The following is a 20,571-nucleotide window of genomic DNA, read 5'->3' as shown; positions in this document are numbered from 1 at the left end:
TAAAAATTCCCTTAACATCCTACAGCCAATTTTCACTTTGCAGCTGGGGCTAGGGGGCACAAGGAGTTCCCTAAAGGGAACGCCCCCTCCCATTCTGCTGAAAAAATATTCTTTAGAAATATTTAACTTTCACACATTAACAAGTCCAATACAGCAAATGAAAGATAAACATCTTGTTAATCTACCCATCATGTCCGATTTTTAAAACGTTTTACAGTGAAAACACAACATATATTTATGTTAGATGACCACCAAATTCAAAAACACACACAGCGATTTGTCACAGTCACAAAAACATAAATATAGATCAAATGAATCACTAACCTTTGATTATCTCCATCAGATGACACTCATAGGACATCGTGTTATACATGTATTCTGTGTTTTGTTCGATAATGTGTATATATATATATAAAGGATCTCAGTTTACATTGGCGCGTTACGTGCAGTAATGTTTTGATTCCAAAACATCCGGTAATTTTGCAGAAATACTCACAATAAACATTGATAAAAGATACAAGTGTTATTCACAGAATTAAAGATAAACGTATACTCTATGCAACCGCTGTGTCAGATTTAAAACAAACTGTACGGAAAAATTATAATCTGAGAACGGCGCTCAGAACCCAAAGAAATAGAAATAGCCGCCATTTTGGCGTCAACAGAAGCTACAAAAACACTGTAAATATTCACTTACCTTTGAATATCTTCATCAGAAGGCAGTCCCAGGAATCCCAGTTTGACAATAAATGACTGATTTGTTCCATAAAGTTCCAAAAAGCCCATAATTTAGCCACTTGTTGTTAGCTTGTTCAGCCCAGCATTCAATCTTCAAAAAGCACAAGTAATTCCTCCAGACAAAAACTCAAAAAGTTCCGTTACAGGTCGTAGAAACAAGTCAAATGATGTATGCAATCCATATTTAGGATGTTTTAAACATTAATCAGCAATAAGATTCCAACCGGAGAATTTCATTGTCTGAAGAAAAGCATAGGAACGGGAGGACACTCTCTCGTGACCGCGCGTAACGAGACCGAGGCTTTCTGCCAGACCACCCACTCAAAGAGCTATTATGAGCCCCACCTTTATAGTAGAATCATACAACCAGAATCTAAAGACGGTGACATCTTGTGGAAGCTCTAGGAAGTGCATGCTCATCCATATCTAAGATGGACAACCAATGGCACTGTTTTCTAAATTGAGTTCTCACTTCCTGTTTGGATTTCTTCTCAGGTTTTTGTCTGCCATATGAGTTCTGTTATACTCACAGACATATTTCAAACGGTTTTAGAAACTTCAGAGTGTTTTCTATCCACCAGCAATAATATGATGCATATATTCCCATCTGGGACTGAGTTGGAGGCAGTTCACTCTGGGCACCCCTTTCATCCAAAAGTGAAAATGCTGCCCCCTAGCATCAACAGGTTTTTAATATCTGGAGTAAATCACGCAGTTCTGCCTCCAGGTCAAGATTCATGACAAACATCAACCTGCGACTGGGAGAGGCAATGTAAAATCAAAAATGAAATTGTTTTCACAATTAACAGCCTTTTCTTGTTTCAATTATGTTTTATTATGAAAAATACAATATCTTCTTGTATACTTGTACAACTAAATAAACGAAAATCACATTTTATTTGTCACATACACATGGTTAGCAGATGTTAATGCGAGGTTAGCGAAATGCTTGTGCTTCTAGTTCCGACAATGCAGTAATAACCAACGAGTAATCTAACCTAACGATTTCACAACAATGACCTTATATACACAAGTGTAAAGGGATAAAGAATATGTACATAAACATACATGAGTGAGTGATGGTACAGAACGGCATAGGCAAGATGCAGTAGATGGTATCGAGTACAGTATATAAAAGGAACCAAAAGGTTCAGTCATGTTCTAATAGTCTGATGGAAACAGTTTAGGTTGATGATTTAACAGGCAGATAGAACTCGGATAGAAGCTGTTCTAGAACCTGCGGGCCAGAAACTGATTTAACAGGCAGATAGAACTGGGATAGAAGCTGTTCTAGAACCTGTGATCCAGAAACTGATTTAACAGGCAGATAGAACTGGGATAGAAGATGTTCTAGAATCTGTGGTCCAGAAAATGATTTAACAGACAGATAGAACTGGGATAGAAGCTGTTCTAGAACCCGTGGTCCAGAAACTGCCAAGCAACCACTGGTCCTCACTAGACTGGTGCCCTGACTGGCATATTTTTTTTGAAAACGACTATATGTGTGTGTGTGTGTGTGTGTGTGTGTGAGAGAGAGAGAGTGTGTGTCCAGTGTGAGTGTGTGTCTGTGTGTGTCTGTGTGTGTCCAGTGTGTGTGTGTGCGTGTGCTAGAGCGTGTGTCTAATGTGTGTGTGTGTCCAATATGTGTGTGTGTCCAATGTGTGTGTCCAATGTGTGTATCCAGTGTGTGTTTGTGTGTGCATGTGTCCAAAGTGTGTGTGTGTCTGTGTGTGAGTGTGTCAGTGTGTTTGTGTGTATCACTGGCACAGGGACACTGAGGAGTCATCATATACCCTAAACCCTGGATAGAGGGGCTCAGTGAATGTAGAGGTGAATGTGATCAGGTGGGTCAGTGTGTCAGAAGAGGCTCTATAGAAGGACAGAGTGCCGGCTGGCCAGTCCAGATACACTCCTACTCTGTGGGATCTGGAGGAGGGGACGTCTATGGTAGTGGGATTATTGTTGTGCCTGGCAATGTAACTGTTGTCAGAGCAGAACAGACTCCAGGACTTGTCATTGTATCCAAGCCAACATTCCTTACCCCCTCCTCTCCTGCTGATTCCTTTATATGTCACTCCTATAACAGCCCCCATTATCCCACTCCACTCTACCTCCCAGTAACAGCGCCCAGTCAGACCCTCTCTACACAGCACTTGTCTACGGTCCTCAAATCTCTCTGGGTGATCAGGATACGGCAGCTTCTCTCTCCTACATGTCACCTTTCTGTTCTCCTCAGACAGAGAGAGGAGTCTGTTTACTGTGTTTAGGTCCAGTGTGAGATCACAGACATCTGATGGATGAAACCAGACACAATATTAGAAATCATCATCATTCACATTAGAATGTTAACTCACTTTTCAATAATTTATTTAATGTAGATGTTTCTAGGTATCAAAAGGAGAAGTTAAGGTAACTTGAGACTTGTTGAATGATCATATGTTATACTGTATGGTAATATAAAACACACTTATTACCATTAATTACACACACACACACACACACACACACACACACACACACACACACACTGTCAAAGCAACTCTTTGTAAACGTTGGTGTCCCTGATTTCTGCTTCTGTAGAACTACAGCTGATATTTAATATGACCAAGTCAGTAATGATGTTGGTCTTTGACTTAACTTGAATTAAGACTTATTCTTAGTCATATTCTTCACAGCAGTCAACACTCACATTTTCTAAGCCCAGGTTTCATTCTGTTCTCTCCACCATGTTCCACACTGTAGCGGTAAGCAGAAGAACAGACAGTCATTGAGGGATACACCTGAACTCACACACACACAAACACAGTACAAACACACACACACACACACACACACACACTGGAAAAACTGGACACACACACACACACTGGACACACACACTGGAAGAACTGGACACACACACACTCTGGATACACACACACATGCACACACACACACAGACACTGGACACACGCACACACACACACACACACACATGCACACACACACAGTCAGCATATAAGTTTGTCCTAACAATCATCATTCCCCAATCAGTCGCTAATCGGAAGACACCTGCTCCTTTTCTCAATCACATCCCCTTTCCCAGAAGACACACCTCCTCCTGTTTCCATTACCCAATCACATCCCCTTTCCCAGAAGACACACCTCCTCCTGTTTCCATTACCCAATCACATCCCCTTTGCCAGTCAGTTGTTTTCTCTGTGTCTCAATCTCTCTGTGTCTCAATCTCCCTGTGTCTCAATCTCCCTTTGTCTCAATCTCCCTGTGTCTCAATCTCTCTGTGTCTCAATCTCTCTGTGTCTCAATCTCTCTGTCTCTCAATCTCTCTGTGTCTCAATCTCTCTGTGTCTCAATCTCTCTGTCTCTCAATCTCTCTGTGTCTCAATCTCCCTGTGTCTCAATCGCTCTGTGTCTCAATCTCCCTGTGTCTCAATCTCTCTGTGTCTCAATCTCTCTGTGTCTCAATCTCCCTGTGTCTCAATCTCTCTGTATCTCAATCTCTCTGTGTCTCAATCTCTCTGTGTCTCAATCTCTCTGTGTCTCAATGTCTCTATATTTCTCCCTCTCTTTTGGTTTTTGTCACATTTGTCCGGAATTAAGTGAGTATGTTGTGCTTCATGACTGTTTGTTTGATGGTGGGAAAAGGGGGGACAAGACAAGTCATTAAGGAATACTTTGTCTAAGAACTGGGCTGTATTTTTGGTTAGTTAGTTAATTGAAGTATGAATTGAACTGTATTGAAGTAGGCTCGTCTAGTTTAGGGGTGTTTTGGGATATTTATTTTGTTTCTTTAACACTGGACACACACACTGATAAGTCAAACATGTCTGATATGAACATTGACATAAACCCTCTACATACTTGAGTTTCTCCAGTCTGCAGTGTGGATCCTCCAGTCCAGCAGAGAGCTGTCTGACTCCTGAGTCTCCTGGGTGATTGTAGCTCAGGTCCAGCTCTCTCAGGTGTGAGGGGTTTGACCTCAGAGCTGAGACCAGAGAAGCACAGCCTTCCTCTGTGACTAGACAGCCTGACAGCCTGCAAAGAGTCAAATCATATTAAAATCACACTGATATTCTTTGGTGGTGAAAATAGTGGCAGTATATTTTTGTACATATTCAGATATATCAGTGTCCTGAAACCTTCCATATCTATTCATAAAATAGTGTATCATTATTAAAAATGACAAATGATCAAAGTATTGCCTGCAGATAGAAACATGTCTAGTACAAATATTATAGTAGACTGACCAGACCAGTTTAAAAAGCAGTATCAGTCAGAAGACAGACAGTGAGGAATCAGATTTAGATTGTATTGAGTATACAGTCCACACCATATCTATTTAGACAGTGAGGTATCAGATTGTATTGAGTATACAGTCCACACCATATCTATTTAGACAGTGAGGTATCAGATTTAGATTGTATTGAGTATACAGTCCACACCATATCTATTTAGACAGTGAGGAATCAGATTGTATTGAGTATACAGTCCACACCATATCTATTTAGACAGTGAGGTATCAGATTGTATTGAGTATACAGTCCACACCATATCTATTTAGACAGTGAGGTATCAGATTTAGATTGTATTGAGTATACAGTCCACACCATATCTATTTAGACAGTGAGATATCAGATTGTATTGAGTATACAGTCCACACCATATCTATTTAGACAGTGAGGTATCAGATTGTATTGAATATACAGTCCACACCATATCTATTTAGACAGTGAGGTATCAGATTGTATTGAATATACAGTCCACACCATATCTATTTAGACAGTGAGGTATCAGATTTAGATTGTATTGAGTATACAGTCCACACCATATCTATTTAGACAGTGAGGTATCAGATTGTATTGAGTATACAGTCCACACCATATCTATTTAGACAGTGAGGTATCAGATTGTATTGAGTATACAGTCCACACCATATCTATTTAGACAGTGAGGTATCAGATTGTATTGAGTATACAGTCCACACCATATCTATTTAGACAGTGAGGTATCAGATTTAGATTGTATTGAGTATACAGTCCACACCATATCTATTTAGACAGTGAGGTATCAGATTGTATTGAGTATACAGTCCACACCATATCTATTTAGACAGTGAGGTATCAGATTGTATTGAGTATACAGTCCACACCATACAGTTTATAATGTCACCTTTTATTTGAGGATATTTTAATACATATCTGTTTCACGATTAAAAATGAAAGCACTTTATGTATCTAGTCCCCCATTAGAAGAAGACATAAGCATTCTGACCAATTGACTTAGTGTATTAAAATAGTAAATTATAGTGTATTAAAGTAGTCAAAAGTTTAGTATTTTGTTGTAAACTCGTTGATTGCATTTGCAGTTGGTTTTGGTTTTGTTTTAGGTTTTGCCTAATATTAAAATGGTGGATGGTGTAACGTCTGTTTCCAGATCACAGTCTCAAACACGTAGATCCCCTGAATTCTGATCACCTGTTCACACACTTGTATGTCATTACCACTATTTAGTTCAGTTCTTTGCACCCCGTCACTGTGAGGTAATGTTTGTGTTGTGACAAACACCTGGGGGCGCTGAGATTCCTGTAATTCCTCCTCCCGATACTTTTTGCCTCCCTAATGATGCAAATTAATTACTTAAAGATCATACAATGTGATTTTCTGGATTTTAGTTTTAGATTCCATCTCTCACAGTTGATAAAAATTACAGACCTTTGTATGAAACACTGCAGATTTTGCAGGTTATCAAAAAAACTGTATGGGAATTTTTATCTATAATCCAAAATGCCATCAACCTCAAATAAAAGGTGACATTCTGTCCTGTCTCCTAATATGAAACATTGTATCTCAAATCCAAAATGCTGGAGCAGAGCACCACATTTAAAACTGTAAGCTTCACTGTCCAAACACATATGGTGTGGACTATGTGTGTCTGGTAAACACATGTGGATCTGGTGAACAGTTATCACTTGTTGACCAACTACAGGAATACTGACCTCAGAGTCTCCAGTTTACAGTGGGGATTCCCCAGTCCAGCAGAGAGCAGCTCCACTCCTGAATCCTTCAGATCATTGTTACTCAGGTCCAGCTCTCTCAGGTGTGAGGGGTTTGACTCCAGAGCTGAGACCAGAGAAGCACAGCCTTCCTCTGTGACTCCACAGCCTGACAGCCTGCAAAGAGATCATCATGACTTCACAAACACACAATTTAACACCAGTAGTGTAGAAGGACAATAATAGATGCATTTGGTTTATTCTCTCAAACAACATATAGATCCATCTTCCGTCTCCTAGAATGGCAATATTGTTGTACTAATGTGAAAATCTATGAATTTATTCAATATGTTGTTCAATATAATATTATATACATATTATAATACATATTTTTCTCTAAACTGAATATTTCTTCCTGATGATTAGTTCTTATATGTCATTTTATTTACTCACAGAGCAGCTCTGGAGGCTTTGACCACTGGCAGCAGCCTCAGAAGACCTTCCTCTGATCTGGAGTATTTCTTCAGGTCAAACACATCCAGCTCCTTTTCTGAAGTCAGCAACACAAAGACCAGAGCTGACCACTGTGCAGGTGACAGGTTGGGTTTTGAGAGACTTCCTGATCTCAGGTATCTTTGGATCTCCTCCACTAGAGAATGGTCATTCAGTTCATTCAGACAGTGGAACAGATTGATGCTCCTCTCTGGAGAGAGATCCTCCCCGATCTTCTCCTTGATGTACTTGACTGTTTCTTCATGGCTCTGTGAGCTGCTTCTTGCCTTTGTCAGTAGACCTCGTAAGTGCTTCTGATTGGACTCCAGTGAGAGGCCCAGAAGGAAGCGGAGGAAAAGGTCCAGGTTTCCCGTCTCACTTTGTAAGGCTTTATCCACAGCACTCTTGTAGACAGTAACTTTACGCCTTTGTTTGATCCTCACAGAAAAGTTCCTGGATCTAGTTTGCAGTTCATCCATTAGATTCTCATTGTTGTTGATGAATGAGAGGAACACATATACAGCAGCCAGAAACTCCTGAATGCTCAGATGAACAAAGCAGTACACCTTGTCCTGGTACAGCCCACATTCCTCTTTAAAGAGCTGTGTGCACAATCCTGAGTACACTGAGGCTTCGTTGACATCAATGCCAGCCTCTTTCAGGTCTTCTTCATAGAAAATCAGATTGCCCTTCACAAGCTGTTGAAAAGCCAGTTTTCCCAGTGACAGAATGCTCTCTTTATTCCAGTGTGGACCTGTCTCTTCTTTCCCAAGATACTTTTCATTCTTCTGTTTGGTATGAAACTCCACAAGGTGTGTGTACATCTCAGTCAGAGTCTTGGGCATCTCTTCTCTCTTCTGTTTCAGCATGTGTTCAAGGACTGTTGCAGAAATCCAACAGAAGACTGGAATGTGGCACATGATGTGGAGGCTCCTTGATGTCTTTATGTGTGAGATGATTCTGTTGGCCAGGTCCTCATCACTGAATCTCTTCCTGAAGTACTCCTCCTTCTGTGGGTCATTGAACCCTCGTACCTCTGTCACCTGGTCAACACACCCTGAAGGGATCTTATTGGCTGCTGCAGGTCGGGTAGTTATCCAGAGGAGAGCAGAGGGAAGCAGATGTCCCTTGATGAGATTTGTCAGCAGAACATCCACTGAGGTTGACTCTGTGACATCCCAACAGATCTTGTTCTTCTGGAAGTCTAGGGGCAGTCGGCACTCATCCAGACCATCAAAGATGAGCAGAATTTTGTACTTGTTGTAGTTGGAGATTCCTGATTGTTTGGTTTCCATTGAGAAGTGATTGAGAAGTTCAATGAAAGTGTGTTTGTCCTCTTTCATCAAATTCAGCTCCCGAAAAGGGAATGAAAATACAAATTGGACATCCTGATTTGCTTTTCCTTCAGCCCAGTCCAGAATGAACTTCTGCACAGAGACTGTTTTTCCAATGCCAGCGACTCCCTTTGTCAGCACAGTTCTGATAGGTTTGTCTTGTCCAGTTAAGGGTTTGAAGATGTCGTTACATTTGATTGCAGTCTCTGGTCTTGCTTGTTTCCTGGTTGTTGTCTGAATCTGTCTCAGCTCATGTTCATTATTGACATCTCCTGTTCCACCCTCTGTGATGTAGAGCTCTGTGTAGATCTTATTGAGAAGTGTTGGGTTTCCTTGTTTAGCGATCCCCTCAAATACACATTGAAACTTCTTCTTTAGACTAGATTTGAGTTCACGTTGGCAAATCACAGCAAGCTCACCTGAATGAAGAAATAACACAGAGGATATTAATATTACGTCTGTTTTAATGCCTACAGTATTGTAGGACTGTTATAAAGTTGTACATTATAATAACTTATTCTCTTAACTGACTGTATAAATGTGTAAATGTTTTCATAATGCATTACAGACTGGTGTGACTGATTATATTATTATTGGTATTATTGATGGTATTATTAATGTTCTCTATCTCTCTCTAAATTAATCACCACAACACATCCCTGCTGCTACTTGATGAGGTCACTAGGTGTTGTGTTAAGGCTGCTACAATATCATTGAGTTACACAGCTACTTTAGCTGTACTTTAGCTACAGCTTTTACATGTTATGAATCAGCATTCAACATGAGGCAGACAGATCTTACATTTCTCCAGTGTGTCAGCAAGCTCCTTCTGGTTCATTTTGCTCAGGATGTGCAGTGTGATCTTCAGAGCCCCCTTTCTGGCACTGCTCTCCTGCTGCTCATCTTCAGCATCCACCACTTCCTTATCCTGATTCTGACTCTCAAAGCCTTCTGGGAGTTCTGGACTAAGAATCCTCTTGAACATCTTCAGCTCGTTCTTCACAAATGTCATAATTTTCTCTTCAAGCAACTGAAATAAATAAAGTAAATAAGTTAAGCAAGAGAATAAATGCTTTCTCATCAACACATTAATGAATGATTGACAGATCAACTTTACTTGAGGTAAACAAAAACAAATGTACATAACAGGACCACATACACTGAATATGGAGTCCAGGTCTGTTTGATGACTCTGGGAAGACTGACCACTGAGAATCTCTGACTCTGATCTCTCCTGTTGGTTTCTGTGGAAAAAAACATGAGATTACATCTCCTCATCCAGGGAGTACACACACACACACACACACACACACACACACACACACACACACACACACACACACACACACACACACACACACACACACACACACACACACACACACACACACACACACACACACACACACACACACACACAGGGAGGGAATGTTGTGTTTGTTTAATATTGTTTTAGGACTATGAAAATGGACAAAATGATGAGCCTATGGATTATGAAAACAACAACAATAAATGGGAAAATGGGAGAGGAGAAATTACTAAAAATAGTGTTGTTTAACTCACTGACCAGGACCCATGAGTTCTTCTTACCTTTGTTCAGTAGAAAAGTCTCCCTTTCTAAACTGTATAGGTTGTTCCATAGACCGGTCACTCTTCATGGATACACAGCTGGGTACAGGGGAGGCTGGTCTCTCCTGCTTGATTGGACTTCAACACAACAGAGACAAACATTACATCTCTCATCTACTCTGAGCTCAGATGGGGAAACATAAGAAGAGTTTCATTCCAAAAAGCTATTTATCAATTTTCATAAATGTTCATAAATTAGCTTTTAATGTTTAAAGAAGTTATGTTTTTTTGCTAAATGAGGAGATGGCACGTGGGTACCTGCCTCTATAAACCAATGAGGAGATGGCACGTGGGTACCTGCCTCTATAAACCAATGAGGAGATGGCACATGGGTACCTGCCTCTATAAACCAATGAGGAGATGGCACGTGGGTACCTGCCTCTATAAACCAATGAGGAGATGGCACGTGGGTACCTGCCTCTATAAACCAATGAGGAGATGGCACGTGGGTACCTGCCTCTATAAACCAATGAGGAGATGGCACGTGGGTATCTGCTTCTATAAACCAATGAGGAGATGCAGCGCGAACTGCGTCACAAATAGAACTGACTTCTAGACGCTCGTTGGAGGGCTGGAAGACGCACTCTCGAGGTTGTTGAAAATAATATTCAAAAGTTTGGTCATTGGACACAGAGGGTTTAAACACTAAAGTTACCGTCCATCTAGTGAAGAGAGGAGAACCGGACAGAGGTAGCCAGCATCCGTCAACGAGAGAGGGAGAAGCCCTCACCGGGATTTAACAGGTGGAAGAAACAACCGGGGAGCTCCATCGGTCCACAAGAAATGCAGACAGCCGGTGATGATGTAGTGGTAGCTATGGTAACTAGGATGCTGCTGGTAGAGTAGCTATGGTAACCAGGATGCTGCTGGTAGAGTAGCTATGGTAACTAGGATGCTGCTGGTAGAGTAGCTATGGTAACTAGGATGCTGCTGGTAGAGTAGCTATGGTAACTAGGATGCTGCTGGTAGAGTAGCTAGCTAGCTTACCGAGCTGTACCGACTAGCTAGGATAACTAGGATGCTGCTGGTAGAGTAGCTAGCTAGCTTACCGAGCTGTACCGACTAGCTAGGATAACTAGGATGCTGCTGGTAGAGTAGCTAGCTAGCTTACCGAGCTGTACCGAATAGCTTGGTTAGTTAGCAGGTCGTTCGTCTTTCCCTCGTCTCGATGATGAATCCGGTGAACCACAAACTTAAACAAGGATAGAGAGTGAAAAGGATCTGGCTACACTCATACTGTCCCTGACCGTAAGGAAAAAAGCAAATTGAACAATAAACTTCGGTGTTTCAACACTGTAACAAACTCCGTCGTTATTCCCCAAGATCACCTCAGTCCACTCTGCGCGTAACCGGACAACATCCACACCGAACGGGGACGCGGACAGTTCTGTACGGGGACGCGGACAGTTCTGTACGGGGACGCGGACAGTTCTGTACGGGGACGCGGACAGTTCTGTACGGGGATGCGGACAGTTCCAGAACGCGGACATGATCAGTGCAACACAATCAACTGAACCCAGTCTTTACAGTGGGTTACATTAGTAATATTCATTTATTATTATTATGTAAAACAAACATTCTATGTCTTTTTATAACAATATGTTGAGATCTGGGTCCATACCCACAAAGTGTCTCAGAGTAGAACATTGGTCGTATAAGTGCTGAGAATAAAGACATTTTACATCTTTGGGTATAAATGACCTAGTTACCTACCCATTACCTAAATTACCTACCCACCTAGTCGGCAGATATTTAGGACTCCTCGTGAGCTGTCCTAAGTAGTTAAGAGTTAACAGCAGGTGTCTTGATAATACTATAGAATAATGCAGTGAGTCAGTGGTTCCTGAGCCACATGTAATTGCTTTGTAGTAGTTAAAATAATGTTTTTATATTTCTATGTGATCAACCCATAAATAATGTAGACCTACATGCAACAGTATGTCTTGTGCTTTTGGCAATGAGTTATGTATAATAATTACGTATAACTGCATAGCATTTTGTCTTCATTTTGGCAGATTAACTCATGCTTATTTCTGAAGATTAACTCAGGTTGGAGTTGGCGCTGTGACCGAAAGGTGGCTGGTTCGAATCCCGGGCCGGGCGCTGGAAAAAACAGGTGGAATTGATCTGACCACTGGAGGGCTGCTGGGTTCACATCCTCAAAACATGAACCTTTTGTTGATCAGAACTCTAGAGGTTCTTCTTCAATGAACACTAAAATATATGATTTATTCCTTAAGGAACCTTATTTTCTAAACACGTAGAGTGTATAATAATAAACACGTTGTTCTTCTGATTATTTAATTATCTACATCATGTCATTTCAAGTTCTCCCTTTGGAGCACAACATCATGTTGTTATTTAATTATCTACATGTTGTTAAATAATAATCCTAAACTGGGCATGGATATAAATTGGGCATTTGAAGGCATCTAGGGTGTAATATGTGATCAATGAAAATGAACATTGTATGCAACGTTGTGGGCAACATTATTGGCAAGGGACTTGATGCCTTCTATTCCAAAGATATTTAGAGTTGTTAAACGGGTGTGAAGAGAGTGTTGATATAACGGTAACAACCATCAGAATTGGTTTAAAAAAATACGCATTCTACTATATTAGGCAATAATTAAGAGCAGACAAAGTGGTCGTGTCATGTAAAAATTCTATCAAATGTCTGACATTGCAACGAGTACAGTCAGGGTGCCGTGGAACCCCTGCAGTCCCTTCCGCAGACCCCGGATTGAGAACCCCTGCAGTACCTCCACAGACCCCGGATTGAGAACCCCTGCAGTACCTCCACAGACTCCAGATTGAGAACCCCTGCAGTACCTCCTCAGACCCCAGATTGAGAACCCCTGCAGTACCTCCACAGACCCCAGATTGAGAACCCCTGCAGTACCTCCCCAGACCCCGGATTGAGAACCCCTGCAGTACCTCCTCAGACCCCGGATTGAGAACCCCTGCAGTACCTCCCCAGACCCCGGATTGAGAACCCCTGATTTAGCAGATGCTCTTATCCAGAGTGATTTACAGTAAGTGCTTTTTTAGGTGAGACAACCCATATCACATTCAAATATACAGGATACGAATATTCCATTCCTGATAAACAATGGATATATAGTGTTTCATCTTAAGATAGCTATTTATTTTTTGAATGAACTCGATAAATTCTTTATAAATGGTCATCTTACCTCTTAGCTTTGGTGTCATGTCCCTCAGAGAGATGCATTTTAGAGGCAAGGCCCCCCTCCTCTCTCGCCCCAGAGAGACTCATTTTAGAGGCAGGGCCCACCTCCTCTCTCTCCCCAGAGAGACTCATTTTAGAGCACTGACCCCTAAACAGAGATCCAACATGTTGGTTGTGGTTAACACAGTGACAACTAAACAGAGATCCAACATGTTGGTTGTGTTTAACACAGTGACAACTAAACAGAGATCCAACATGTTGGTTGTGGTTAACACAGTGACAACTAAACAGAGATCCAGCATGTTGGTTGTGGTTAACACAGTGACAACTAAACAGAGATCCAACATGTTGGTTGTGGTTAACACAGTGACAACTAAACAGAGATCCAACATGTTGGTTGTGGTTAACACAGTGACAACTAAACAGAGATCCAACATGTTGGTTGTGGTTAACACAGTGACAACTAAACAGAGATCCAACATGTTGGTTGTGGTTAACACAGTGACAACTAAACAGAGATCCAACATGTTGGTTGTGGTTAACACAGTGACAACTAAACAGAGATCCAACATGTTGGTTGTGGTTAACACAGTGACAACTAATTATTTTATTCATTATCTCTTAGAAATAAACATTTACTAACAGACACATCCAAACAGTCAGGTGATTTTATATTTTTCACCTTTTGTCCATAATAATAATAATATAATAATAGTAATAATAACAATATCTAATATATAATAATAATAATAATAATGTCTCACTTTCTCTTTGAATAATTTCTCTCATTCTAGTGTGTTGCTTTGTTCAACATGATATGATGATGCTGTTACTGAATTCAGTTCATAATATTAATGTTAAGAAAAGTATGTTCAGTGGTTTCATACCAAATTACACAGGAAGCAGGAGCTCATTGGAATTTAGAAAACAACAAATGTTCTGATATTCTGAAAGACGACTTACAATTTATACATAAAACATACAAATGGTAAAATAACCTCAATATACGATGTATGAACAACATGTTATAATGTGACTTGACTACACCCAGTTAGCTATATGAACAACATGTTATAATGTGACTTGCCTACACCCAGTTAGCTATATGAACAACATGTTATAATATGACTTGACTACACCCAGTTAGCTGTATGAACAACATGTTATAATGTGACTTGACTACACCCAGTTAGATATATGAACAACATGTTATAATATGACTTGACTACACCCAGTTAGATATATGAACAACATGTTATAATGTGACTTGACTACACCCAGTTAGCTATATGAACAACATGTTATAATGTGACTTGCCTACACCCAGTTAGATGTATGAACAACATGTTATAATGTGACTTGACTACACCCAGTTAGCTATATGAACAACATGTTATAATGTGACTTGACTACACCCAGTTAGCTATATGAACAACATGTTATAATGTGACTTGCCTACACCCAGTTAGATGTATGAACAACATGTTATAATGTGACTTGACTACACCCAGTTAGCTATATGAACAACATGTTATAATGTGACTTGACTACACCCAGTTAGCTATATGAACAACATGTTATAATGTGACTTGACTACACCCAGTTAGCTATATGAACAACATGTTATAATATGACTTGACTACACCCAGTTAGCTATATGAACAACATGTTATAATGTGACTTGCCTACACCCAGTTAGCTATATGAACAACATGTTATAATGTGACTTGACTACACCCAGTTAGCTATATGAACAACATGTTATAATGTGACTTGCCTACACCCAGTTAGCTATATGAACAACATGTTATAATATGACTTGACTACACCCAGTTAGCTATATGAACAACATGTTATAATGTGACTTGCCTACACCCAGTTAGCTGTATGAACAACATGTTATAATGTGACTTGACTACACCCAGTTAGCTGTATGAACAACATGTTATAATGTGACTTGACTACACCCAGTTAGCTATATGAACAACATGTTATAATGTGACTTGACTACACCCAGTTAGCTGTATGAACAACATGTTATAATGTGACTTGACTACACCCAGTTAGCTATATGAACAACATGTTATAATGTGACTTGACTACACCCAGTTAGCTATATGAACAACATGTTATAATGTGACTTGACTACACCCAGTTAGCTATATGAACAACATGTTATAATGTGACTTGCCTACACCCAGTTAGCTATATGAACAACATGTTATAATGTGACTTGCCTACACCCAGTTAGCTATATGAACAACATGTTATAATGTGACTTGACTACACCCAGTTAGCTATATGAACAACATGTTATAATGTGACTTGACTACACCCAGTTAGCTATATGAACAACATGTTATAATATGACTTGCCTACACCCAGTTAGCTATATGAACAACATGTTATAATGTGACTTGACTACACCCAGTTAGCTATATGAACAACATGTTATAATGTGACTTGACTACACCCAGTTAGCTATATGAACAACATGTTATAATATGACTTGACTACACCCAGTTAGCTATATGAACAACATGTTATAATATGACTTGACTACACCCAGTTAGCTATATGAACAACATGTTATAATGTGACTTGACTACACCCAGTTAGCTATATGAACAACATGTTATAATATGACTTGACTACACCCAGTTAGCTATATGAACAACATGTTATTGAATGTGACTTGCCTACACCCAGTTAGCTATATGAACAACATGTTATAATGTGACTTGCCTACACCCAGTTAGATGTATGAACAACATGTTATAATGTGACTTGACTACACCCAGTTAGCTATATGAACAACATGTTATAATGTGACTTGACTACACCCAGTTAGCTATATGAACAACATGTTATAATGTGACTTGCCTACACCCAGTTAGATGTATGAACAACATGTTATAATGTGACTTGCCTACACCCAGTTAGCTATATGAACAACATGTTATAATATGACTTGACTACACCCAGTTAGCTATATGAACAACATGTTATAATGTGACTTGCCTACACCCAGTTAGCTATATGAACAACATGTTATAATATGACTTGACTACACCCAGTTAGCTGTATGAACAACATGTTATGTGACTTGACTACACCCAGTTAGCTATATGAACAACATGTTATAATGTGACTTGACTACACCCAGTTAGCTATATGAACAACATGTTATAATGTGACTTGACTACACCCAGTTAGCTATATGAACAACATGTTATAATATGACTTGCCTACACCCAGTTAGCTATATGAACAACATGTTATAATGTGACTTGACTACACCCAGTTAGCTATATGAACAACATGTTATAATGTGACTTGCCTACACCCAGTTAGATGTATGAACAACATGTTATAATGTGACTTGACTACACCCAGTTAGCTATATGAACAACATGTTATAATATGACTTGACTACACCCAGTTAGCTATATGAACAACATGTTATAATGTGACTTGCCTACACCCAGTTAGCTATATGAACAACATGTTATAATATGACTTGACTACACCCAGTTAGCTGTATGAACAACATGTTATAATGTGACTTGACTACACCCAGTTAGCTATATGAACAACATGTTATAATGTGACTTGACTACACCCAGTTAGCTATATGAACAACATGTTATAATGTGACTTGCCTACACCCAGTTAGCTATATGAACAACATGTTATAATGTGACTTGCCTACACCCAGTTAGCTGTATGAACAACATGTTATAATGTGACTTGCCTACACCCAGTTAGCTATATGAACAACATGTTATAATGTGACTTGACTACACCCAGTTAGCTATATGAACAACATGTTATAATGTGACTTGCCTACACCCAGTTAGCTATATGAACAACATGTTATAATGTGACTTGACTACACCCAGTTAGCGCCATTTTGTATGATTGAACTGTCACGTAGCTGTCCCAGGTGAAATGGACTGTTACATCTGAGTGTTTTACTGTCATTCACTATACTAAAATAACGCCAGGCATTGAATTTCTCTACACACTTTACAATAATCACTGGGAAGATTCTTACCTTGTAGCCAGAATTCACAACCAGAACATGTCAAGTCATTGAGATATGTTCCGTTGTGCTGAGAAAGAAACCTTGGGAACAGTTTATTCACCTCCCCAATGTCAAGAACCTGTGTGTCATTTTAGTTACTGATTAACTTTGTATTCAAGCCATGGGTTTACACAATCGCTGTGTAGCTACTGCTTTCCTGCAGTCAGATGACCTAGTGACCTCGCTGTGTAGCTACTGCTTTCCTGCAGTCAGATGACCTAGTGACCTCGCTGTGTAGCTACTGCTTTCCTGCAGTCAGATGACCTAGTGACCTCGCTGTGTAGCTACTGCTTTCCTGTAGTCAGATGACCTAGTGACCTCGCTGTGTAGCTACTGCTTTCCTGCAGTCAGATGACCTAGAGACCTCGCTGTGTAGCTACTGCTTTCCTGTAGTCAGATGATCTAGTGACCTCGCTGTGTAGCTACTGCTTTCCTGCAGTCAGATGACCTAGTGACCTCGCTGTGTAGCTACTGCTTTCCTGCAGTCAGATGACCTAGTGACCTCGCTGTGTAGCTGCTGCTTTCCTGCAGTCAGATGACCTAGTGACCTCATGGTGGAATGTTATTCATATTGTATCATTATTACCTAGTGACCTCATGGTGGAATGTTATTCATATTGTATCATTATTACCTAGTGACCTCATGGTGGAATGTTATTCATATTGTATCATTATTACCTAGTGACCTCATGGTGGAATGTTATTCATATTGTATCATTATTACCTAGTGACCTCATGGTGGAATGTTATTCATATTGTATCATTATTACCTAGTGACCTCATGGTGGAATGTTATTCATATTGTATCATTATTACCTAGTGACCTCATGGTGGAATGTTATTCATATTGTATCATTATTACCTAGTGACCTCATGGTGGAATGTTATTCATATTGTATCATTATTACCTAGTGACCTCATGGTGGAATGTTATTCATATTGTATCATTATTACCTAGTGACCTCATGGTGGAATGTTATTCATATTGTATCATTATTACCTAGTGACCTCATGGTGGAATGTTATTCATATTTTTTTAATGATTTCATAATTAATAAACATTAATTGTTTTATAAGGCCAAAAATCCGGTGTTTCTCTGCCAAATGGTTTTGTTATATTTCAGTCTTCTGTGATGTATATAAAGTGTAATATTGGGATGCAACTCAACATGTAATACATTTCAACTCCATATCTGACATGGTACAGGTGTCTTCTTTCTTTAAGCCCAGAACCATGTGTTTGAGGTGATACCTTTGTTTCAGAGTAGATTTGTTTAAAACCTCCAACAAACACTGTGTGACCCTGATTCAGACTACTGCATTTCAAGGTTAATCATTAATAACAACACTGTGTGACCCTGATTCAGTCCACTGCATTTCAAGGTTAATCATTAATAACAACACCGTATGAACAACTAGCAGTCTGCAGGACCAGTGATTCAAGACAGAGTTGCTGTCCCAAAGTGGCACCCTATTCCCTACATAGTGCACTACTTTGACCAGAACTCTAACACCCTATTCCCTACATACTGTCACGGACGATGCTGGTAGAAGACTAAGGTGCAGCGTGGTGAGCGTACATTTGTCGTACAAATGTCACCAACAAAACAACAAATGAAAAACAACCGTGAAGCTTACAGGGCAAAGAGCCACAAACAAAGTTAACTTCCCACACTGAAAGGAGAGAAAAGGGCTACCTAAGTATGGTTCCCAATCAGCGACAACGATAGACAGCTGTCCCTGACTGAGAACCATACCCAGCCAAAACATAGAATGCCCACCCCACATCACACCCTGACCTAACCAATCAGAGACAACGATAGACAGCTGTCCCTGAACCATACCCAGCCAAAACATAGAATGCCCACCCCACATCACACCCTGACCTAACCAATCAGAGACAACGATAGACAGCTGTCCCTGAACCATACCCAGCCAAAACATAGAATGCCCACCCCACATCACACCCTGACCTAACCAATCAGAGACAACGATAGACAGCTGTCCCTGAACCATACCCAGCCAAAACATAGAATGCCCACCCCATATCACACCCTGACCTAACCAAATAGAGACATACAAATTGATTGTTTTGTGACCATGAATGTAAATGAATGTAAGAATGACAAACTAACAAAACGGTTTATTTGTCTTCCTCTAGTGGCAGGTTGTGATAATGTCTGTAGTATCTCCCTCTGTCTCTTCGCTCCTCTCTCCGTCTCCACACTCCCCTCTCTCTCACAAACATAGACTCTGACCTGTCCAATGAGCCAAACTGGTTAAAGGATCTCTCTCTCTCTCTCTCTCCCTCCCTCTCTCCCCCCCTCTCTCTCCCCCCCTCTCCCCCCCCCTCTCTCCCCCCCTCTCCCCCCCCCCTCTCTCCCCCCCCTCTCTCTACCCCCCCCTCTCTCCCCCCCTCTCTCTACCCCCCCCTCTCTACCCCCCCCTCTCTCCCCCCCCCTCTCCCCCCCCCCTCTATCTACCCCCCCTCTCTCACTGTTTAGACCTGACAGGCTGTTAATGGACCATGGAAACCTACTGAGAATCTGTCATACAGAGAGAGATACAAATGAACATGATTAAAACTACACTAAAACGTGTTGAACTCATTTCCATGTATGTTGTTCTGTTTCTGTTTACAGGACCAGAAATGGGATTCAACTGGGTCAATACAGTCAGAGAATTAACTATATATCCTCAACCTTATTCTATAGTCAATACAGTCAGAGAATTAACTATATATCCTCAACCTTATTCTATAGTCAATACAGTCAGAGAATTAACTATATATCCTCAACCTTATTCTATAGTCAATACAGTCAGAGAATTAACTATATATCCTCAACCTTATTCTATAGTCAATACAGTCAGAGAATTAACTATATATCCTCAACCTTATTCTATAGTCAATACAGTCAGAGAATTAACTATATATCCTCAACCTTATTCTATAGTCAATACAGTCAGAGAATTAACTATATATCCTCAACCTTATTCTATAGTCAATACAGTCAGAGAATTAACTATATATCCTCAACCTTATTCTATAGTCAATACAGTCAGAGAATTAACTATATATCCTCAAACCTTATTCTATAGTCAATACAGT

The 20,571-nt window shown here is 40.1% G+C and overlaps 1 protein-coding gene across 1 annotated transcript; it reads right to left on the bottom strand.

Annotated features, from left to right (window-relative positions):
* Nucleotides 1–2,495: 2,495 nt before the first annotated feature.
* Nucleotides 2,496–9,577, bottom strand: LOC116359879 (NLR family CARD domain-containing protein 3-like; the record flags this gene model as incomplete). The annotated part of the gene is made up of 6 exons (XM_031813756.1): nucleotides 2,496–3,028; nucleotides 3,428–3,474; nucleotides 4,600–4,773; nucleotides 6,734–6,907; nucleotides 7,184–8,975; nucleotides 9,358–9,577. Coding segments are annotated over 6 exons (2,940 nt in total), but the record flags the coding sequence as incomplete, so codon positions are not given.
* Between the last annotated feature and the right edge of the window lie 10,994 nt (nucleotides 9,578–20,571).

The sequence above is a fragment of the Oncorhynchus kisutch genome, unplaced genomic scaffold (assembly GCF_002021735.2).
Source record: "Oncorhynchus kisutch isolate 150728-3 unplaced genomic scaffold, Okis_V2 Okis06b-Okis10b_hom, whole genome shotgun sequence".
In the NCBI taxonomy this organism is placed as follows: domain Eukaryota; kingdom Metazoa; phylum Chordata; class Actinopteri; order Salmoniformes; family Salmonidae; genus Oncorhynchus; species Oncorhynchus kisutch.
Note: the sequence above shows the minus strand (reverse complement) of the source record. Positions and strands in the feature narration are given on the sequence as shown.